The sequence below is a fragment of the Leopardus geoffroyi genome (genome assembly GCF_018350155.1).
Source record: "Leopardus geoffroyi isolate Oge1 chromosome D3 unlocalized genomic scaffold, O.geoffroyi_Oge1_pat1.0 chrD3_random_Un_scaffold_48, whole genome shotgun sequence".
In the NCBI taxonomy this organism is placed as follows: Eukaryota; Metazoa; Chordata; class Mammalia; order Carnivora; family Felidae; genus Leopardus; species Leopardus geoffroyi.
This window is the reverse complement of record NW_025543560.1, coordinates 11,696-35,754: the sequence shown is the minus strand read 5'-3', so window position 1 is coordinate 35,754 and position 24,059 is coordinate 11,696. Positions and strand designations below refer to the sequence as shown.

Below are 24,059 nucleotides of genomic sequence, written 5' to 3'. Positions count from 1 at the left end.
TTGTCCTCTGGACACAGGAGGTGTCCTGTCCCGGCGAGGGGCACTGTAAATGGGAGAAGGGCGCCCCAGCAAAGGTGGGGTATGTGGCAGAGTGGTGTCGCGGCCAGTGTTTGCCCTGCAAAGTGTCCTCATGCACAGGACCCGGGCTCTCAGGCTCTGCTTGCACATCTGGAAATGGGCTAACCACACAAGCTGTGGCTCGCGGGGATGTCTGTGAGGGCCAGGTCACAGGATCCTAAACCACTGCACACACCAGGTGGCGAACCCTAAGAGCTCTCTGAATGCTGCTGGCTACGGCTGTCAAAAGTGGTGATCCCGAAATCGAAACTCTACGGCACTGCTTCCGTAATTTCTCTTCCTAGAAACTTCTAGGTCTCACGGAACAACGTTCGCAGCGAGCAAGAGACAAACGAGAGACAACGGTGAGCTCTGGTGGCCGTCGCAGGTACCGTGGAAACCGGCCGCCACGCTCGAGCCCCCAGTGGCTCCTGGACTTCCCCGCACACGCCAGCCGCTCGTCCTTACCCAGCTGTGGTGCTCACTGTGAAGAGACGGGCACTCTCCCCCACACCACAGACAAACACAGCTAGGTTGCACTCCTAAGCACTTTCGCTTTCTCCGATGCTTCCTGACATCACTAGGCTGACAGAGGCATGCAAAGGAAGGAAGAGAAATCACATTTACTGCACACTTGGAAGTTACCATTTCCAAGACCAAACGAGCAAACATATTTTAAAGAGAACAGCAGGATGGATATCATTGAGAGAAGATTTAGAAACAACCACGACTGGAAGCAGAACTTTGTTCCACCACACATCTGAACGTAATAGGTTATTCGACATTTACCAGAGACACTACCAATGATCACTCAGGGACGTAAAACTCCATCACAACATACACAACTTATTAAAACACGGCATCTTGTAGAACAAAGACATCTAACAGGTGCCTATTCTAAACTTTCCTGTAACTGTTCTCCTTGTTGACAACCAAGTTACACTTTTACAGTATCACCCTAGGGGATGCCGAAGTTCCCGCAACACCTTGTGTAACACCAAACAAACCCACTCTGTTAACGCCCTGCTGGACGTGAATGTGAAATCCTGACCTAGAATTTGATTGACAACCTCTCACGAATTGCCGTGCTGGTTACAGGAGGGTGCCCTGGGCAGGTACGTGATAAAAACGGGCTGAGGGGCAGGTGACAGCTTCACGTTGCAGGAGTCCTGAGTTTCAGTGTAGAAGGCAGTACTTGTGCTCAGTAAGCCCATGAGATCTGGAGTCCTGAACACGAGTGTCGGCACCACAGAGCGTGCTGTCTGTATCGAGCTTCCGTTCATCTACGGTCAGTGCCTTATCTCTTTTGAAGAAACGCTTCGTTTACAAATTATTATCTAGATCATACCCGTATCCACCTGTACTATACAGTGATACGCTAACGACAATTGATCACTATTGGGGCAAAACCCCACTGTCTACTGACAAATGAAGGTACAGGAGAAACAACACGAGCCAGCCACAACTGACCACAGACCCTCCAGGGCAAAACAACAAAATAACAGAACACAAACCGCAGAACTTTTACCCTGTGTCTCCTTCCAGCTAGCACTGCGTCTCTGCTCCCAACCAGAGTTCGAGTCCTCCAGAAAGCTGCCCCTACTGTGTCTACACAGACTCTGGAACTCGGGCGAGTGGGCTTTAGCGCAAGGGCTCCTGGACCAGACCACCGTGGTCCTCGGCCTCCACCTTGCCTGGCCCCACCCAGCATGACCAGGCCCCCGGTCTCCCTTTCCCCGAGCACCGGGCTCACTGAGCTCCTTCCCCCTTGTGACCGCTTGGTCTCTGCCAGTTCTGTCTCTCTCTCTCCACCACCACACTGGGCAGTGCCCAGAGAGCCCCCCTTGGACTCTGGGGCTATCCACAGGTGCCCATCTAGGGACTTGTCAATCATCTGTCAAACAGAAATAGAGAACTAACACACATATCACCTTTTACTTCCCGTTCGCTGCTGGTCTCCCCTCACTACACTGTGCACACAGAGGGGTGCAGGCCTCTCCTCTGACTTTTTAGCTATTTATTGTTTTCTTTGTTTTATTTCAAGTGGGGGAGGAGCAGAGAGAGGGAGAGAGAGAGAATCCCAAGCAGGCTCTAGGCGCGGTCAGCGCAGAGCCCCATGCGGGGCTGCTGGGCTCCGGGGCTCGATCTCACAAACCCAGAGATCGTGACATGAGCAGAAATCAGCAGTCGGGCGCTTGACCGACTGAGCCACCCGGCGCCCCTCATCTGGGTTTTTCAGTCATGCTGCACCCTAGCTCTGGGACGATGTCTGCACCAAACTTGTTCCATGACTACAGGTGCTCAAAACTTACCCAAATATATAAAAATATACGCGGCTGAAGAGCCAAAGGACGAAAGTCCTTAAACTCCAAAGGTGACTTCTTTGTTGTTTAAGGATGAATACACATGTTCCCTTCACCTTCATTAGCGTTTCAAACCCTTACTAATTTGCATTGTGCTGTGCTTAACACTAGGTCCTATCTTAATCCACATTGCTACTTTATACAAAGAGAGAACAAAAGCTCTCAAAAGTAAATTCTAAGGCAGCCAAAGAAGAATGGGGGAAGCTGAAAAGAGAAAGCAGCCTATCGGTTCTTTAGTTCCAGAAGAGCCTCACAGACAGAGGAAAAGGCAGGTGACATTGGAGCAGGCAGGTGGGTCCCATGAGAGCCCCCAGAGGATGGAGGTCCTTGCCTTGGAAGGCTCATGTCGCAGACGGGCCACACGGCCTTTCTGGCGGCGCCGCAACACCGCGCTGCTGCTGCTGCTGCTGGCATCCGTGGGGCTGTCCGCCAGACGGAACCTGGAAGCTGGGACGCTGCTGACGTGCGTCCGCCTGAAATACGGACGGAAACAATCAAACAAACACGCACACACACACCAAGGTTGTTATCTAAAGAAAAGTGGACTTTGTCAGCCAGGCCAGAACCCGTCAATTGGGAAAATGAGGTCACAGAAAAAGGTCTCCATGGAAGGCATCCTTGCCCCTGGCTCCAGTGCAAGCCCGCTAGCCGGGCCCTGTGGAGACAGGGTCTCCCGGGCCCAGCAGGTGCAACGCATCCCCGCGGCCCAGACGTCCCCGAGGTGGAGCAGCGCCTGCCCCCAGTCAAGCTGTCGTCCTGCGTGTCTGCACCACCTCCTGCCCAACTGACCGGAAAGCACTCCTGTACGTCCCTCTGGCCTTCACCTGCCATCGGACCACGTGTGCCAAGGCCTTCGCTGTGATGCCAGGTGACCCCAGGTTTCCCTCCTCCAACCAGTATCGGGCGCCCCAGGGGCATCCGCGGCAGGATCCTCGGGAACCACACCTCGCACCTCCCGTAGACAGGAGGTGGCAGTGTGCCCGGTGTTTCCGAGGCAAAAGCGTCTCTGGCCTCTGTGCAGGTAGACTAACAGACAAATGTCCCCCTTGGCCATAGAAGTCTCCAGAAAAGTTCCATGGAGCCCCGAGCCCCTAGGGGGGAGTCACTTAATTGGGCTGTCAGCTGCTCCCCTCAGCAAAGGCTCTGGGCACGAAGCGGTCAGCAGCTGTGAAGGAGCACCCGCCAGCCCACGTGCCCGGCCTCAGCCACGGGCTCACCCTCCACACTTGAACCCTGCACCGGAGTCCAGTGGCTCCTTGCTCTCTGGAAAAGAAGAGAGGCTGCCTTCCATTTCACAAATCCTTATGGTCTCGGGAGACAGAACACGCCCATCTGCTTCACATCAACTACAGAGGGGGCCCCCGGCGTCACCCCTTGTGGCCTGGAGACAGAGCCACCACGACAGGGCGTCTCCTCTGTGGTGCTTCAAGCTCTTCTCTGCGGCCTTTCAAGAAACGTCATTGACACGTGCTGCCTCAGGGTACTGATTGTTTCTAAGACAGCCAAGTCAGAACTGCCCACTGGCCACAACCATCTTCCCCTCCTCTGGTCCCCCCATTGCCAGAACAACTGCTCACCTGAGCTCAGGTGGTCTAGCTTCACCGCTGTGGGGCCCCGACACATCGCCAATCGGGGAGAGCCACACACGCCACCCCGCATGTGACCTGGCATGGTTCGTGGCTCCTCCGAGGTTCGCGTGTGTCCCCTGACTCTGACACCCTATCTCAGGCTCCCTGGCTCCCGACCCCACCACCCTGCATCCAGTCCTATCCCAGAGCTCTCTCCCATCTGCCCCGCCTGCGTGTGGAAGTTGGTCCGTCACCTTTCTTTTCCTCTGCAACCCAGACCGTGTCATCTTGCTAGAGGAGGACCCAAACAGAAGACGTGGCTGTGAGGTCGTGCCAGGAGGGCTCAGCTGTCCAGCCTGCCTGCCGCCTTCTCAGTCTCGTCCCCACGGCCCCCGGCCGCTCACGGTGACACAGCTCCCACCAGCCTCTCTTCTGCCACCACACGAGAGACCACATTGTGAGACGGCTTCAAACACACCCTGTTCCTCAGCCAGTCTCCTGCCCGGGGTCTTCTGACCACAAGGCCACCTGTGACCGCGGCCAATGCCTCCGCAACCACGGGAGCACTGCGATCCTCTCTATCCTTCTCCTTGGCCAGCTCACCTCAGGCGGGTGCCGGGCGTGGACGTCCCTCTTATGGCAACTGCCCCAGGGTGCCACCCTCCAGGGGCCTGCACAGCCCCTTCCCTTGAGAACTCCAACATGCACTCGAGGGGCCTGCACCGCATCCACTGTTTGCTCCCTTGGCCTCCTCACACATACCCGTCTTCAAGCCCTGGAACGGTGACACTCAGCACACGGGTGTCTTGCTGGCCAGGATCTCCGTCAGCCACCCAAGAGGCTGCTCTGTGCCCGGATCTTCCCGTGTGCTTCTCTCTCCGGACACACATTCGCTGTGCCACCAGTAGTTCCATGGACAGGGAGCGCCGCTTGTGACTCTACCTGCACTGACTTCTCTCTCCTACAAGCAGGCTCAACAAGGACAGCCGCAGCACACCCTCGACTCTCCCGACAGCCCCCGTCGACAGCCGCACAGACCCCAGTGAGGCCTGAGGGGGCCTGCCTTTGGAGCCGGAGCCTGCCCCCTGCACCTAAGGGGGCCCAGTCAGCTACTCGAGGCACCGTCACACCAGAATGACTCTCACATGGTACCCATTTCCTACAAAGAAGCAAGCAAACCTTTTAATACCTTGCTGACAATTACTGTCTGCGGGACGCAGCTCACAAGCCGGCTGACCCGCGCCCTCACAGGCGACTCACCAACGTCCCGACAGAGTTACGGCGATTACATGTCATTCTCCAGTCTTTTCAAAAATATAAGAAACTGCGAGCACTGCGCTAACCCCACCAATGTCAAGGTGACCTTCACAACCATGGCCACGTGTGCACTCCCATGGTGACCCCACTGGCCTTGCGGAAGGGACCATAGCTTCCAGGGATGCTGGGCCGAACCTGGCACGCTGGACCCCTCCTAGCCCCACACCATCACCGCCACACTCGGTGGAGGGAGGCCGCAAATAAACCCACCCAAACACGAACAGAACTTCCCCTAACTTCCACTCCTCCTCCCATGGCTGTGAGCTCTGTCATGCCTCCCGGTCTCCTGAGATTCCAAACCTAACGTCTGGAATGAGGTTTTACTTCTCCCTCTTGCCAACTACTAAGCTACCGGCTCCCTGAGCTACATCCAGTCACTCTGCCCATTCGGCCAAGGGATTCCTCTGGAAGATACACAGCAGGTGCTAACGTATGTGTTTGTGAGGTGGTTCATGTTAGGCATGGTGAAGGGCAGTGTCCCCCCCAGCCCCGCCCCATCATCAGTTAGCTGGTACCTGGAAAATGGATCGCGTCAGACTACAACACACTCAGGGTTATTGTGTGTAACTCTGATCCGGTTCGGGTCATACCATAGCACACCCACGGTTCTACTTTGGAACCATGAGCTGGTTCGGGTCATACTGGTGACAGAGGGAAGCCGCCCCCAGCCGCATCTCAAACAGATCTGTGAACCGGGAAATGTCATACCCGTGGTGAAGTGAAGAGCCTCTTGGTCTTGCCCGCTTTAATATACCACTCACTGCTTCCATCTTCCGTAGAAGGCGATCCTGCAAAGCAGCAAACGACAACGACACTCGTTGCAAGCAAGGTTAACGATTCTTTGCATCAAGAGTCCGTTCAACACAGAGCACAAACTGGTAGTGGCCAGAGGAGAGGAGAGTAGGGGCGATGGGCAAAAGAGATGATGGTGATTAGGAGGCATCAGCATCCAGATATCAAATAAGGCCGTCTCGGGGATGAAAAGCACAGTCCAGGGAATACGGTGCGTGATACCCTAAGGACCCTGTATGGTGACACACGGTGACCACAGCGATGGTGACGAGCACAGAGTTACGTGTGCAATTGTTGAAACGGTATGCTGTCTACTTGAAACTGATACAACAGTGTAGGTTCATTAGAATTCAAGAAAAAATGGAAAGCACTAGTTGCATCAAGTGTGCTGAAATGCTGACCATCATAACCACGATGGGTAAATTCAGCAGTTACAAACCCCAAGACCGTTCTCTCCGAGAGTCCTCCAGTAAACACCCGGATCACCAAGTGGACGTCCTAAACCCTACTGAACAGTTAGGTCTCAGGCATAGCAAGGTTACAGAGGAGAAACACCGAGCCACTAGGACTTCTTCCTAATTATGTAGAGAGGAGCAGGACTTTCTGGGCGGTGGGGGAATAGCCCTTCTGTGCAATAGGCACGTGCTCCGTCGTGGACCCTCTGCAGCCCAGCCTCACGTCTGCACACGCAGCCCCAGGGAGCAAAACCGACGAGGAGCTTCGGTCACACAACTACCCCAGAGGCAGTGCCGTCCCAGGCCGGAGACACCGCCGCACGTGGCTAACTGAGCGCCCAAAATGGGGCTGGTCCCGACCACAGGGGATGGAACCGTGAGACGCCCCGTGGGTTGCAAGGACTGAATGTGGAAAAACATTGTAGAGTAGCTCCTTCACGTCTACACTATTTACATGACACAATAACATGTTGCCTGCATCGGGCTACATGAAAACTAACATCACCCGTCTGTTTGACCATTTCAAATGCAGCCGCGAGAACCCTTGGGATGACGCCCGTGTCACCTGTTACCTTCCTGCTGGGCAACGCTGCACTCAACGAACGGTTTACGCGAACATTTTAGCTTTCGAGCGAACCCCCGAAGGGACTCAGAAATCTGAACCCCATAGGCTGCTCGGCTCCAAGTCCGCCACATGCGTGCTATTCAGACTTGCGAGCGTGGGGCCGCTCGAAAGCACATTGGTGGCTCGCCTTGGAGGAAGTGTGAGCCCCACAGGACACCTGCTCCTTTCCAGTCTCAACCGATCACTGAATGAGTGAGAGATGGAAATACCTTCTCACGTTGCGTTTCTTCTAACTGGTTTCAGATTGCCAACTTCTCCTAACAGAGACTTCTGAGAAAGGTACTGACAGTCCTTTAGTGTTGATTCTTTCAAACGTTCCACATGCTAGAGCATGCCTACGTTTCTCTTTACGATAACGCAGCGCCACAGACAAGGCATGGAGCGGATGGCCATACCAACGAACAGGGTCACATGACCACAGAGTGAAATGCTGTCTGTGAAACTGCAGTAACAGCCTTTACTCATACTTTGTCCATGTGCAATTTCTTCACGGATCACCGTCTGACTGTAAGTGTGACAGGTTCCTAAGTTTACTTGCAGCAGGTACACTGGTTTGTACTAGCTTTTAGGGTCTGTGATGCCTCAGTCACTTGGGAAACCTGACCTAAGTTTCGTACATATACTTCCAATCTCACATACAACTATTCTACCGAAAGGCTGGCCCCAGTGATCAAGGTAGAACCTCACGTGGGGTATAATAACGCACCTCATGATGGGTTTTACCCAAAACAAGTGTGCCGTGTAATTAGCATTGCTCACTGGTGTCTGCAAGTGCCAATCTGAGGGAAGATTCTGGGCTCATCTACAGGGACACAGGTGTAACCAGAACCGGTAGTATCAGGTCCGCGTCCAACTGTCACCACCAGAGCTTCTCTCACAGAGATCCTATGATACTGCTTCCCTCCCGTTACACCTCAAGTGTATCCGTTATGATGGTGTAAGAGTCCAGCCTTAGACTCTTTCCAACCCAGATGAAAAGAGGGAAGGCAGGAGATGGAACAGGAGAAACTCTGTTTTCAGCTGGTTAAGTGCTTGACACAACTGCGCACTCCTAGCGGTCCGTCTGGACAAAAGAGGTAGAAATTAGCTCCCCAGACAAGAACCAGGCCGAAGGTTCCAGCACAGGGGTGGCAAACGAGGGCCTGCCGACCACATCCAGCCACCGCCGGGTCCTAGCAACAAAGGGTTATCGGCACACGGCCCCTCCCCTTAGTTATATACTGCCTATGGCTGGTTCTGTGCCCATCTTTGATTAGCATGAAGCTAGCTTACTCCTTACGTCTCAGTTAGTAAAAGCCTAAAATACTTACTCTCGGGCTCTCCCCAGACCATACTCCTCTTCTAGACAGTGAGACGCACCTTCCCGCACACATACGTCGGGCAGGGACAGGACACTGGGAACTTAACGCAGACAGTGGCTAACAGCCTGCAGTTTTTCCGCGTGAAAGAATCATTTCTACTTTCTACAGTGGCTGTTAGCCTCTGCTCCACGCTGCTCCTCAGGATCACAACGTGAGCGTCTCCTCTGTGAGGACGGGGGCACTCAGCCGCTGTCTCTCATGTCCTACCTTATCTTCCACGGCAGCCATTCTCTCTTTCAGATGACGCTTCAGACGCTGGTCCGAGTCGTCAAGGAGTTGGTCGATAGTGTCTGAGAGACATTGATTAGTCTCGTCTTTCAGTTTTTCTCTCTGCCTTACCTGAAAGAGAAGACGCAGGCTTCAAGCCAAAGTGCGAACACCGGCTCAGGCGTGCGAATGACCAGCGGTGTGACCCACACGCACGCCGTCCTCGGCTGCCCCTTCCCACGGCACTCTTTGGCGTGCTTGTGCGTCACTGCCAGCACCGACCTAGCGGGGCACAGAAACGCAGGAACCTGCTTCCCAGGGGTCATCACTTAGCAGGTCCCTTTGTTTCTGGGAAACAAAACACGCATGGGCCCTCACGAATGTCCTCATTATTAGCTCTCAGATGGGCTCAGGAGGCAGATGCACATGCAGGAAAGAGCATATTCTTAAGGGGATCAGCTCATCTACACACGGGAGGAGGAATATTCCGGGGCGGAAACAGAAGCTCGGATCTGGCCTCAGGGGGAAAGAAATGAATCCATTGACAAAACCGAAAGATTAAAAAAAAAATCCACTTTGGGAAAGATTCAGTGGTGAGAAAGACTTTCACCTGTTTTTCGTGAAATTCACACATCTCCTGAACGTTTTGTAATGGAAACTTGTATTTACCTCAAGTAATTTCCGAACGTAACCGCAAGGTTCACGGGTCTGTGTTTTATAGAACTCTCATCGATCGTATGGTTTAAAAACTTGTTTCTACCGCATATCCTGAATTAACCCAAAACAGAAGCGGCGAGGACAGGCCGGCAGGATTCAGGGGCTCCTGCCGGGCGGAGGGCCGTGGGGTACGGAGTACACATGTGCCCTGCAGTCGGGGGGCCCAGGGAAGAGGAAGAGCCCACAGGACACACCCGCAGGCTAGGCAATGGACAGTCCCTCCAGGCTCGGGCTTCCTCATCTCTAAGCCACACCTGCTGGCACCTCTTTCCTTGGGAGCAGGCAACAGAAAAGCACGACCACCACACCTCACACGCAGCAACGGCCATCACTTGGAAAAGACCCTGGCCACCCCACAAGAAGGGATCAGCACCCAAGTATTTTTCCAGCAAAGCAGCTTAAAAGTGTCCTTGGAATTGTCTCAGTTATAATAGAATCCTTATCTCAACACCTGTCCCTCCAAACTACCATACAGTCCTAAAGGCAATGAAGTGCTTCTCTAAGTAGGTGAGGTCGAATTCTCGGCCCAAGAGGCTAGCGTCTGGTTGTGCTCGCTTGTGTGCATGTGTCATGGCAGGCTGGGGTCGGCCGACACGAGCCGTCACGCTGGCATCAGAAGCCTCACTCCGCGGAAACTCATGTTTGATTCTCTGACCCCGAGGGCCAAGCACACGAGTTTCTGGTGTAAGTTAAGGGTGAGTGTTTTGAGTTTTCTGGTGAAAACAAAACCTGATGGCCTTGGATGGACGTCCCAAGTTGGGGAGGCTGCTGCCTGGTCTGTCTCCTGGGTGTTTCATGTTGACGTCCGACCAGCTCCCGCAGGGAAAATTCTCAGGGGATTCAAGGGACACGGGCCTCCCTTTCGTCAAGGCTCGATCACGCTATTCCTCTTCTTAGGAACATCTACCCCGACCTGTGCCTTTACACCTCAAGTAGAAATTCAGGATGTGGGGACCAAGGTCAGGCCCGTGACCTGATTTCAGGACCTCAGTGTCATGTCCTAAGGAAGGAGACCCCTCCTCTAGGCTGCCCTACCCCAGGCCGGTACCTCCGCTTTGGCCAAGGGACACCCACGAGGTCCCGCGTCAACCGTGAGTAGCTGCTAATGAGCTGGTGGGCACGGTGGGCTGTGCGGGTGCCTCCACCCCTAGGCGGCACTGCCTACGGGGCCCCAGCGTCCAGAGAACATTGTCCACAGGCTAGGAGTGTTCACTAGCATCCAACTCGCACAAGAGTCCACGGTACCCCTGACGGGATCGAGAAGGGGCCTGGCGTCCACATGGGGAGAAGTGGGCAACAAGGGACCACTCCCTACCCCCACACCCCCAGCCTGCGCCTCATCCTCAACCACTGCCAGGTGCGCGGCTGCTCCGCTCGGACACGTACCCGCTGCAGTTCTTGGTTCTTTTCCTCCAGCTGGGCCTCCATCTGGCGCAGCCTTTCCTCGATGTTGCCACGCCTCTGCTCGGCCTGTGGGCGACAGCGGGGTCAGAAGAGCTGGCTGCCCCACACCACACGCTGTGCCTACGCACGACATGCTGTGAGCGGCCTTCTGCCTGCTCACAGTCCCTACAGGCCTCATGCCTGCCAGTGGGAAGCAGTGGGCTTCCATGCTGGTGACCGGGGGTAGGCAATGGTCTCGTCCCCACCCCGGGTCCCGGATCCTTGGACGGTGCCTCGTCCCCCGGGAGACACCCCTGTCCACTCAGCACGGACAGGAGGAAGCAGCAAGCGGAAAGAGCAAACAGGCGTGCTGCCTTCCTAAGCTGGGAAGTTACTTCCAACAATTTAGCTTCCTCAGCAGCAGAGTGTCCAAAGACAAAGGGTCGGGCTACACGGCTGACCAGGAACAGGAGACAGGACAGGCGAGAAAAGAAACGGAGACTTGACATGCAGATCACCAAGGAGGAGAGGCTCTGTTGGAGCCTGGGCCTGTGGGCGCCCAATGCCGCCTGCCCGACTTGATGGCAGCCTTGAGGGTCATTATCCCGTGACGACCCCACCCCCTTCCCACTGGGACCCTCACTGCACTCGAACCGGTGACACAGAAGCACCGACAGGCTCCCTGCTACAGGTTCCCTCAGCCCAGGTTCTGGAAGGATGGACTGGCTGCCCAGTCACGGGCTCCCTAGTCCTGTGTGCATCACTCGATCCCAGCACCGACCACATCATATCTGGAAACTCCCTCTTCAACTGCTGCCTTCCTCTGTGGGTGGTGAGGGCTGTGAGAACTGGGAGGGCAGGGACTGTGTCGGGCACGTTCCTCGACTCTATTTGTGGAACCTCCGAGGGAATTCCTTAAAGATTTATTTCTTACAGGGGTGTCTGGGTGGCGCAGTCAGTCGGGTTCTGACTCTTGGCTTCAGCTCAGGTCATGAACTCAAGGTTTGGGCGTTCGAGCCCTGTGTCAGGCTCGGTGCTGATAGCATGGAGCCTACATGGCATTCTATCTCCTTCTTTCTGCCCCTCCCCTGCTCATGTATGTGCCCATGCTCGCTCTCTCTGTCTGTCTCAAAATAAATGAACATTTAAGAATGTTTCACATAAAAACGATTCTGTTTAAAAGAGGATAGGATTTTCTCATTTCTCGGAAAAATTCTATGCTTTTTTTGTTTTTTTTTTTCCTTCGGTAAGCTCTACACCCAACGGGGAGCTCAGACTCATGACCCTGAGATCAAGAGTCCCAAGCTCCACTGACTGAGCCAGCCAGGCACCCCTGTCCTTCTCTTACCCAAGGCTACTATCTTGAGCTTTGAGTCGCTGACTTAACTCTGAAAAGCAGTGAGTCTTGGATGCAACCAACGGCAAACAGCACACGTCGGACAAAACCGGAGGGAACAAAACTGGGGATGATGCCTGCCGTTTGAAAAGCATTCCAATCTCAGACAAAGTAGCACCGAAACCAGATCTCAGCCGGTTCGTGGAATTTGGCACGCCGACGTTACCGGTGAGAGATGAGATACAAGAACGGACCGCCATGAAAATGACATTCCCACCATGGGACCCAGAAGGAAACGGGGGCCCCACCTTGCAGAGGGTGGCCACCCTCTGGGCCGGCTCGGCTTCCACCTCGGGCAGCGACTTGGCCTTCCTCGGGGTCTGCTGCAGCTTCCGCTCCGCCACCTCCAGGCGCTCTTGCAACTGGCGGTTTTGAGCCTCAGTCTAGGAAATGAAGGCAAAGCATCAAAGCGTAGCAAGTCTTCTCTCCGTTTCCATTTTCAATAAAGTGAAACAAAATCTAAATGCAGAGATCTACTGTTAGTTCTGACTGAAGCCAACAGGTTGGTAGGTGCTTCAGAGTAACCCTTTCCTTTCTGCAAGGAGTCACCCACTGCCTTGGTCCTCGTTTCACTACGCAAAACATGTCTTGCCCAACTCTTTGCTCTTCTTCAGTATCTTCAACAAAGTTCCCACACATTAAAGAAAACCCATCTTCTGGAGGAGCTTGCTCGTTCTTCCTGACCAGTTAAGGAGAGAAGGGTTCGGTCCTAACCCTTCGTAAACATATTTATACTGTGGTCCGAGGGCTCGCTACATAGGACATTCTGAGGTGGGCACATCAGCCAGCACAGAGCTTCTGAGAGCATGCCTGATGCCAGTTGAGTTCTTTTTGGAAGTGTACCATTATTCAACAAAAACACTCTCCCTCTTGACCAAAAACGCGGAAAACTTCAACGTGGAAAACATAGACACGAGATTTTTTGTTAAAGGACTTTTAGGAAAGCCGAGGTGGCTCAGTCGGTTAAGCGTCCACCTTCGGCTCAGGTCATGATCTCATAGCTCATGGGGTCAACCCCGCCTCGTGCTCTGTGCTGACAGCTCAGAGCCTGGAGCCTGCTTTGGATTCTGTGTCTCCCTCTCTCCCTCTCTGGCCCTCCACTGCTCATGCTTGCTCGCTCTCTCTCTCTCACTCTGGCTCCCTCTCTCAAAAATACATAAGCATTAAAAATATATAAAGTCATTTTAAAAATCATGTACAAGGTGAGGTTTTTGCAAGGTTAACGTTTGTTCCCACAGACGCCTTCCATCTTCTGTGTGCATATAGCTCTGTGTGTATATACAGACCGCGTATCATGCTTTAAAACCCTCAGAAAATAAATCACATGCTGTACACGTAGTCTCTCATGATCTGCCTTTTACACTCATGATTTGGAACATCTTATGTGCTCTCAAACAGCATTCCAGGTGTCATTTTAATGGCCTCCTAGTATTTCACTTTGATCATCATTTTGGGTCGACTGACACATTTGACAAACACACCAGGCAAACTCAGTCTGTTTCCAAGAAGCTGGATGTGGTTTTCCTGTTCAATGCCGGATGACCTGAGACAACCAAGGAAGAGACGTGCTGCTTCCCAAAACACAGGGTCTCACATCCTCACGCCAGACTGTGCTTCTGCACCTGCCATTCCCCCCGATCTCAGGTACTAACCAAAATGGCCAGCTGCCTACACATTCCCGGCCACTCCCTACTCCTTTGGAAACAGTGCTAACAGGCAACAGAGTAACGTGCATGTAAGACAAGACAAAGAAGGAATCAAGGAGGATAGCCCCATCACTGCTTCCATAAAAGTCGAAAGAATTAAACCCTGGACGTTGAGGTAACCCCGCTGGTCAACACAAGATTCTAAGATCCTAAAACCTTGACATTGACACTTGGTCCTTAACTTGACTTGTAATTAATAAAAGTGGAATGAAGTTCAACGAAAACCAACGACCTGTCGATGCAGAGAGTCCTTCTTTGCGATCTCGTTTTCAAGTTTATCCTTGAGGTCGTGCAGAGAGGTGGCTTCCTGCTGTGCCCTGAGGCAGCGCTTCTCAAGGGTAGTGATCCTCTCTTGCATGTCTTCCTTCTGGGCCGTGGCCTACAGCAGGTATTTCAGAGGGAAAACAGGGAAAGAATCAGCGTACGACACATTAACACACTCCAGACACAAAAACCGGGCGAAGTCCTCATTTTCCAAACAAACAGAAAAGTAGCATCCTCGGGGCACCTGGGTGGCTCAGCCGGTGTCGCTTTGTGAGTTGGCGCCCCGCGTCAGGCTCTGTGCCGACAGTGCGGAGGCTGCTCGGGATTCTGACCAGTTACCCAGGCTTATTCTTTCCCATGTGTTCAACGACAAACGGATAATAGAGTCTCCCGGAAGTCACAACCTCGGTTGCCTCCGGACACCGTTGAGCTTTGCACACAACAGCGACTTGCCTCTGGAGGCACACACCATGAGACAACCATCCTTTTTCCGGGGAAAAGGTGGATGAAATCTCATCCAATGACCACAAAGTTGAGGCAGCAGTGTTAACAAATGGAAGCCAAACTCCACCTTTCATATAAGTGGAAGTCATCTTCTATAGCTTAACCCTGTAACAACATTGTATCCCATGCTATCTGACACTGCAAATGGAACCAGGACGTCCTGCCCTGCGTTTCTTGTCCACCACCCGAAGGATTCCTCCTCCAGCCCTCCGTGTTTACTAAGCAATTTATGTCAGCAGGCTCAAGAGTGAAAGTGATGAGTCCTAAGAAATGATTTTCTGAATTCTCTGCATATTGAACTCTGCTGAGGGGTCTCTCCCCACCTTTGCCAAACAACAACTTCACTGAACGGGTTATATAATTTCTGCAAATACTTTTGTTTTAAATTCTGACACGACCTCACCCACACTAAGGTACTAAACAGACTGCTCGTGCACGTACACCCTCGAGGGTCTGACAGGGTCTTCCCGAGGTGGCACTGCCGGGCTGGGGGTGGGGTGTGCGGGGACTGTCTGCAAAGGGCAGCTCGCAGTGACAGGAGGAGGCACAGAGAAACCATCCTACCCTTACTAGTTTCTGTGACAATGATCAGATTCCCATCGACGACCACACGTGCAGAAGCGGCCGCACTCCTCCATGACCTTACACCAGGACCAGCGGGCTGCCCCTCGCTCACTCTGACCGCCACGACCAGGAGCACGGAACCCCCGGGAGGAGGGCAGGGCGGCAGAGGCGGCCGTGACGGCCCCTCGGCAGAGCCGCCCTCGCACGGTCGTGCCCCCGGAAGCGACCTGGCAGCACCACGCTGGTTCCTACGTGCCGAGTGTGTTCCCAAAACGGACCGAGAGCACGGCATGGGCCGAGCTCAGGTGGCCCACACTCCACACCCGAGGCCACTCCGCCGCCTGCCCGCCAGGCCTCTGCAGGGGAGAGCCCAGGGAGGACAGATGCCACCACGCAGACGGGGAGGCAGCCCGCCCAGGCCCCGGAGTCACGTCCCGTTCTGCTGCTACTTCTACCAAACTCCAAACGTTCAAAACCCGTGGGAGACGAAGGACACGCTGGGCAAGGCCGAACCAAACACCCCACGTTTGGCTCGACGACGGCGTGGCCACTTCAACTGACACTCACTTCACGGACATCTCTTTGTAATATGGTGTTCATTGCTTCCGAAAGGATGAGGTCTTTCCTGGAGACGTCCAGGTCCTCTTCCAGCTTGGCCACGAGAGTGCACAGGGTAGCCAGGAGCTCTTTCATCTGGCTCTGCACCTTTGAAACTCAGAAAGGGAAGCAACGTGTGAGGGCCCCCACTGCTAGTCTTCATATGTTGTTTTAAAAACAATGGATAAAAAGGAAACCCCCTCCAACCAAATCCTGGGATGAGGTCTGGAGCTGAACTCTGCGTGTGGCCCCTAATTCTTCTTCTACGAAACTACACCCCTCCAGTGCCACACGTAACTGCTCTCTTACCTGGAAAAACAAAGGGATTGAGTTTGTACACAGAGGTGTTTCGTTAGTCCTTACTATACAGTTACCCTAAGATCCCCTTCGCCTCAAATAACATGACAGAATGCTGGGAAGGGTTTTCACGGATGCTCCTGTTCACAAACTTGCCTGTTAACCGCTTTCAATTTTACATGGGAGACAAATCTTCCCCGAAAGAAATTACATTATGCAATTTGTACTAGCCAATCGATACACACAACATTGCCACCAACTACTGCTTTTTGACCATACAGACCTGTCTTCTTACAAGAATTCGAGAAGATGAAAAGGAAACTCCAGTCACACAAACACACAAAGTGTGCCCACAACACACAGCATGTGCACAAATTGAGGACCGCCGTGGCTAGGCACACCGTTTCAGCCTCGGTCTTGTCCTTCTCCAATATGGAGTTGAGCACCTTGAGCACCTCCGCCTCACTGGACACGCCGGCCGGAGGCTTCGCCTGTCGCCGTATGACTGTTTTTTGAAGAGCTCTCTCGTGCCTGGAGACGAGCAACTCCAAATGTTCCAGCAGCAGCTGGCGGGAGAGGCAAAAGGAAAACCGTGTTTCAAGAACACCTTCAATTCCGGGCCTCAAGGTCACCAAATGCAAAACCAAGTCTGAATCCCTTCAATTCAGTTCCCAGGTAGGGAGCCACCCCCTCGAATGTGTTAAAATAGCCTTACTCCTCCTCACGGATCAAACAAGGTTTGAGAACAATAGGTCCCGGCCAACTCCACGGGGACACGTGGACAAGGGGAGCGAATGGTGTCCTGTGTTTAAAGACACTGGCAGTGCGCCTACTGACCCTGGTGTTGTTTCTCTCCGCCTTCAGGTTGGCGATCTCCTCCTCTCTCTGCACGAGCTGCTCCCTGCAGGTGTGGAGCTCTGCAGCGAGAGCTGCACACTCCTGGGGTCGGCGAGGGGACAAAAGTGGAGAGACACAGGGGGTCTTTACCAGAGCACACCAGGCCTCCGTGGCCCTCCAGAGTCCCAGCACCCACCACCCTCAAGTAGCATCACACACACCAGTCCCCTCCTCACCACCCACAGGAGTCCCGGGGATTTTCGGAGGGACCGACACTCAAGGGGACAGACATTTTCAGGTGCCTGGCAGGTCTAGGACTCAGGAACTCGGCTGACTCGGGAGCAACAGGCCGAGAAGCCTCCTGCCCGTCCCCGGCCTCTGGCCTCGTCTGGCAAGCAGGCTTGTGGAGCGGCAGTGGGGAAAGGCTGACGGTACTCAAAAGCTGCTGTCTTAGCCTGAACACCTGGCTCAATCAGACTCAACCATACCCAATGGACTTTTCACAAAGGATGGTAGGACTCTTGGCGAAAGGGCGAGTTTACGACTTCTTTCCTTAGTCAAGCAGGAAATCTTAGGGAGGAAGGGTTTCTGAGGAGAGTGATGCCAGGGCCCACCACCCCGCGTGGGGCTTCTCTCTCGCCAATACTGGGCGCCCGACCAGGACATGGCGTACAGGTGGGCTCCAAGGAGGTGGACGCACACTCTGCAGTCAGTCGAGCGCAGAGCCCGGTACAGGGCTCAATCCGTGAACCATGACATCATGACCTGAGCTGAAACCAAGAGTCAGACGCTTAACGCCCTGAGACACCCAGGCGCCCCAGAGCTTTTGTCTCTGTAGGACAAATGAGGGGATAAGGTTTACTTATCAACTGACATTCCAAAGAGAGAGTGGTTGATTTCAGCAATTCTAGAAAATCCAAGTACAAACTGGTGACATACTTCAAGTTCCTTCATAAATCAGCCCTTTCCAAATCAACGGGAATGTTACCACAGAACTGACCACGTTCCTTGCAATCTGACTTGACAAGGTGAACCCACAGAAGCCTATCTGATCCTTGATGTAGGACTGTGCAGGCCCATTTCTATGTGGGGATTTTTGTTCCAATAAATACATTGGAAACTTTTCTGGAGATGTGTGACGTTTGGCAAGACTGGCAGATGAGCTGAGCAGCTACGAAGTATCAAAACTAGTAAGTAAAAGGGAGGCCAGGAGTGCATGAAATATACGCAGATAGTAGGCTATGAGAGCATTTCCTATCGGGAAAACATACACAAACCTACTCTCACAAGACAAAACGTATCATCTTGCACACAGAAACTGACCGTACCTACATGGTGCCATTTGCAGTCAAGAGAAAGGCAAACAAACGTGGAGACGCAGGATTAAGTCCTAACCGCATCACACGAGCTGTAGCAGACGCTGTCCTCTGGGGGAAGTGTGCACCACCTCCTGTTGCTATTGAGGTCCCCTCAAGTGTTGCACGAATCCACAAATCTGCTACTCGGCTCTTGGTAAGCACTTCCTTTCTCCAGTAAATCAAGCACCACAGGAAAAGTGATTTCTCAGGGTTCCTGCGTCATTTTCGCCGTGTTAAGGGCAATACCATGAACCTGAATTACAGCCTGGGACCCGTTTGAAGTGTCCCCAGGGATGCTGGACGTGCTCCCGCGATGCAGAGAAGACTCGTGGTATGACAAGAAAAGGCTGAATGGCCTGACATGTACCGAGGTCCACAGCTGCAGCTGCCAGCCGGCCAGCGTGAGGACCACGGAGGCACAAAGAAAGGGAAATTCTCGAAGCTCTCGTTGCAGCTACCCCAGCCCATGCAAAAACCTGGTGCTATTTGTGAGACAGCTTTGTGTCTCGCGTGGAAGATGTGGCATCTCTGTGGATGTAGGACTGCTGTGAGACGGGCACACCTGCAGACTCAACTCAAACTGCAAGACAAGTGAAGACCTGACATCACGACGTAAGGCAGAAGGAAGGGAAGGATCGAAAACTGGCACATTTCACTGCAGGCACAGGATAGCTTGGTGCTTTTAGAAAGGGGTTTGGCTTTTAAAATGGTCCAGACGATAGGAGAAGCAGCTTCTACCACGAAGAGGAAGCACACGGTTTCCCAGACGCCCCAGAGAAGATTGCAGAGAAGAAGGAACTACCATCCACCGCATGTCGACCTCTCCAACACAAAAAGTGAAAGCCCAAGAAAATCAGTTGAGGAGACCATGGCTGCCTGCACAGGTTTTTCGTGCAGAAGGAGGTGCCCCGTCGGGGGGAAAATGCCACAAACGACATTTATTCACGAGAAAGACAAGTGAGCACCAAGATGTTGGGTGGGAAGGGGTGAAGCAGCTACCGACTGAGCGGATACAGGCGGGGGTGTGATCAGGGCGGCTGGCCCTGTGCAGGAAGCTCACCCCAGGGTCCTGAAGGCAACAAGTCCCAGTGGCCAGTGGTCTGGCTGCACAGCCAGAGCCCTTGCCCCGGACCAGTTCCATCCCGGCTCTGTCCCTCAACTCAGGAAGCACGCTGAAAGCAAGGGACTGTCCTCCAAAGTTCTTCTGACATCGGACAAAGTCCTGGCCACCCAGAACCCCACGGGTCACCACCAATCGTGTCTTGGCGGCTCACTCGCTCCGGAGCGCAGCGGGTCTCAGTCAGCCTGCGGACCAGGGGCCACGAGGATCTGTGAGGCTCATGACACAGGCACTTTACAAGAAGGACAGTCAATGCTACCAAAGAGAACCGCCACAGAGGGAACATTATGAAAGTCAGGAAGATGCCAAGGGACGTTACAAAACACTCTGGGAAAACCATCAAGCCCAACACAATCAAGAAATCCCTGCTAGAGATGACTGTCCATACGACGTGCGTGATTTCCAGGACCTATGACACAGCCAATCAGGAAACTCATGAATGAGACTGTGCATATGGCAAAAAGAAAAAGAAAAAGAGTTGGGGGATGCAGGGATTCAAAAGGCGTATCCTACAGAAGGTCACGCGCACAGAGAAAAGCCCAGAGGAGGTCACAGAAGAAGACAGCACAGAGAGGAGATCTGGCGAAGCAGACGGAGGGCGAGGAAGGCGGCATGGAAGTGTCATCGCTGGAAAGCACGCTGCCACCAGGAGTGATCCGGCAGAGTCTCGGCTCCTTTCCCACATGGACCCTTCCACGACAAGGGCGCTGGGACTAAAGCCAGCCAGCCGTCTACGGAAACATTGGCCAGGAACAGAAAGGCCCTTCTGGAAAGCTGCACAGACAGTGCCCGCCTCCACCCCCATACCGCCGGGCCCCAAGGCCCAAGCCTGCCCCAGCTAGCGGGTCCCCCCCACCCCATGCAGGTCTGCATATCAGCACATTTGTGAGGACCCACCCCCACTTTCCAGACAGCAAATCCTCACCAAGGTGCTCAGTGAACCACTTCGCCTGCCATGCACACGTCTGTGCGTGAAAATCGAGGGAGCATGCAGCCAGGCCGCCCGGGGCGCATGTGTGTCACCACCACCTAAGCGTTCATCAGGAGGAACATCGTGTGCGAGAACTGTGTGCACTCGGACAGCCTATCCTCACACGGGCATAAGGGCAGTAAGATCTGACAGAAAACGAATAACGTGTTGTTCCATAACCTGGCTTTCCAAACATGACATTTCCTTCTGGCAGGCCTCTCTCTGTCCCCGCCCAGAGAAGATGCCTCTCAGCCTACTATCACAGGCTGTCTTTGTAATGTAACAATGTGTCCAGGCTGTATTAGGAATAGGGCTGTAAAACTGCAGGCTAGCAAAGCTTTGTAACCATTCATTCCCCCGTGTATCTCCTAGGCCATGACGAAGCAATCGTACTGATTACACCAGGCCATCATGAAGCATTCACCCTTCACTGGTAACGCATGAATTGTGACATCCGTGAATACACAGGAATCTTTCCAATTCCTCCCATTCCGGACGCATAGTGCTAATGATACACGTAACAACAGCGTAGTGTGTCACCTGAGCCAGCACTGATGTGGGTTCTGATAGACAATTCATTCTAGAAACAAACGGAGAATACACTTAGGGATCAATACAGCGCAGAGCTGTGCACCTATTTCCCTGTGACGTAAAACTGTTTCTCTCGATTACTTGACTCGAAGAATAGAGTATATAACACATACAAGACACAGGTGCTAATGCACTGTTTTTGTTTCTACTCAGGTTACTGGACAACAGGAGAGTTTGAACAGTTAAGTGTTCTGGGGACCAAACGTTATACACGGATTTTCAATCGTGGGCAGGGTGGAACCCCGAACACCAAGTTGTTCCACGGTCAGCTCTACTCATCCTTGGGGAAGAACGAAGCAAGCACGACCTTTGTGAACAACAGAAAAGAGTAAACTAGAAATAGATTTTCTGTTTTAATTTTTTAATGTCATTCTTTATTTCTTAGAGACGGAGAGCAGCAGGGGACGGGCAGAGTGAGAGGGAGACAAGGAATTGAAAGCAGACTCCAGGCTCTGGGCTGTCAGCTCAGAGCCCGTCTCGGGGGTTACCTCGCCAAGAAAAAGTTCATGACGGGGCCAAAGTCAGCCGCTTAACTGACTGAGCAACCTAGGAGCAGAAAAGGAGAAGTTTAGACGGTCCTCGTACACAAGGCATACGTGTTTCCCCAAAGGAGTCAGTGACCAAGTTGCTCGGCAACACCCGGCACTAAGGGCCAGCAGGCAGGACACAGATTCAGAAAGAAAGGCCGTCTTCTCAGAGAGCGAGGCGTATTGTACACGGATGGGGCAGGACGCCAGCATCTCTGCACAGCAGGAAGCGCCCCCCGCCCCACAGCCAAGCTGCTGCGAGGTGAGTGGGGCCGGCGCAGGGAAGACCGCAGGACTCGGGCCCTCCCCGAGTCCACCCAAGTGATGACAGGGTACAGATCTCCAGAGACCTCACAGATGGCTTCTGAGACAGGCAAGCTCCACGCCACAGGACCCACGGACCAGCAGGGAGAGGGAAGAGCAGGAAAGAGGCAAAGCCATCTCCCTGGCTTCTGACCACCGGACCAGGGAGCAAGCTGCTCTGTTCCCAGGAGGAGGCACAGGTGTGGGGAGGAGGGTGGTGGCCCGTGTGGAGCTCAAGAGCCCACAGTCCGCCCAGATGGAGCTTCACTACGAGGTGCTTGGAGAGGCGTCCGGGAGACAGAGTGGGGTGCATGAACACAGGGCAGCCGAACCTCCCAAGGAAAACCGCCTCCCCGAGTCTGACCCACGCCGACCCATGGGACAAAACGGCCATCCTGCGGCCGCACTGTGCACACGTTCCTCCTATTCCACCGAACCACACACTCCCATGCCCTTCTATTGCTCTCCGTAAAACCACATACGTCTCTGGGCGAGGTAACTGCAGCACATAGCGTTCAGCACCTAGTACAGTGCCTGCCACGCTCTCCAGAACAGGTGAATGCTTTAGTGTACGCCTTGTACCCACACACGTAAATATTACACACGCTGCTTTTACACATTACGTAGTTCTGTAAAGGGTATAAAGACGCACACTGTCCTGTGCTTTATGTGATGGGTGATGTGAGGGGCTTGTACCTGTTGCCTAAAGCACGAATCTTAGAGCTCAACCCACACGTTAGAAGGAGCCACTCTACCCAATGACGTCCACACAGCATCCATTCTTGTCTCCTCCCCCAACCCACTATCCACACAGAACCAGCACCAGCTTTCAAAAAATTCAACAACATCATGCTGGTCCTTCCCCCTGAGGACACAACGACCCCAGGCCCTTATCTGAAAACCCAACTCCTTACGGGGTAGGTTCTGTCCCAACACCAGCTGCCAGTGCCTCACCTGGCTCCGCTTCCGCTTCCATCGCTCACAACAAAGCCAAGCTCCTCCTTGACCCCGGCCTTTGGCCTCGGAGTCAGACTGCTGGGAGAGTGCTCGGTCAGCCTCAGCTCCCGAGCGACCTCTCCGGAAAAGGCCTTTCCGGAAGCACAGTGCGCAAGTAAGCGACATTTCCTCCCAACCCCTTCACTCGTCCAGATACACTCTTCTCAGATGTGCCTCCACCACCGTCTCCGAGGAGCACAGCAGCCAGAGCCTGGCGACCACAATGGTGCAGAGTCACAAAAGGGCTCAACAAGGGTGGGTGGTTGTGTCTCTGCAGATGATTCGGGTGCACCAACACAGAAGCCCTTTTTGGGGGGGCTACACTGTACACATACAGACATCATAAGGACTCTAAACCCGTATCTTTCTATAATAACACTGAATGTAAATGGACCAAATGCACCAACCAAAAGACACAGGGTATCAGAATGGATAAAAAACCAAGACCCATCTATGTGCTGTCTACAAGAGACTCATTTTAGCCCTGAGGACACCTTTAGATTGAGAGTGAGGGGATGGAGAACTATTTATCATGCTACTGGAAGCCAAAAGAAAGCTGGAGTAGCCATACTTATATCAGACAAACTAGACTTTCAATCAAAGGCTGTAACAAGAGATGAAGAAGGGCATTTTATAATAATTACAGGGCCTATCCATCAGGAAGAGCTAACAATTATAAATGTCTATGCGCCGAATACAGGAGCCCCCAAATATAGAAAACAATTCCTCATAAACATGAGCAACCTTATTGATAAGAATGTGGTCATTGCAGGGGACTTTAACACTCCACTTACAGAAATGGATAGATCATCTAGACACACGGTCAATAAAGAAACAAGGGCCCTGAACGATACATTGGATCAGATGGACTTGACACATCTATTTAGAACTCTGCATCCCAAAGCAACAGAATATACTTTCTTCTCGAGTGCACATGGAACTTTCTCCAAGATACGTCATATACTGGGTCACAAAACAGCCCTTCATAAGTATACAAGAATTGAAATTGTACCATGCATGCTGTCAGACCACAAGGCTATGAAGCTTGAAATGAACCACAGGAAAAAGTCTGGAAAACCTCCCAAAGCATGGAGGTTAAAGAACACCCTACTAAAGAATGAGTGGGTCGACCAGGCAATTGGAGAAGAAATTGACAAATATACGGAAACAAACGAAAAAGAAAA

General features: G+C 53.1%; 1 protein-coding gene across 2 annotated transcripts; it reads right to left on the bottom strand.

The window, feature by feature from the left end:
- Window positions 1-10,087: 10,087 nt before the first annotated feature.
- Window positions 10,088-23,022, bottom strand: LOC123595688 (liprin-alpha-1-like). 2 transcript variants are annotated; one of them, XM_045473359.1, is made up of 8 exons: window positions 22,834-23,022; window positions 17,011-17,112; window positions 16,575-16,739; window positions 15,847-15,984; window positions 14,180-14,326; window positions 12,490-12,624; window positions 10,849-10,932; window positions 10,088-10,389 (listed from the first exon to the last, which is right to left on the bottom strand). In XM_045473359.1, exons 1-8 carry the CDS (start codon window positions 22,999-23,001, stop codon window positions 10,384-10,386), a joined length of 945 nt encoding a protein of 314 aa, XP_045329315.1. In that variant the 5' UTR covers window positions 23,002-23,022; the 3' UTR covers window positions 10,088-10,383. The 2 variants fall into 2 exon arrangements, with proteins under 2 accessions (XP_045329315.1, XP_045329316.1); XM_045473360.1 differs by lacking the exons at window positions 10,088-10,389; window positions 10,849-10,932; window positions 12,490-12,624 and adding exons at window positions 13,658-13,784; window positions 13,894-13,950.
- Window positions 23,023-24,059: the final 1,037 nt, after the last annotated feature.

Bases quoted from the DNA above. Each gene is read 5' to 3' on its own strand.
- LOC123595688 (XM_045473359.1), bottom strand. From the start codon at position 23,001: ATGTCGCTTACTTGCGCACTGTGCTTCCGGAAAGGCCTTTTCCGGAGA. The intron at 16,740-17,010 runs GTCAGTAGGCGC...CTCTCCCGCCAG, and splicing joins CGGAGAGAAACAACACCAGG to CTGCTGCTGGAACATTTGGA. The intron at 14,327-15,846 runs GTGAGTGTCAGT...TACCTGCTGTAG, and splicing joins TACAAAGAGATGTCCGTGAA to GCCACGGCCCAGAAGGAAGA.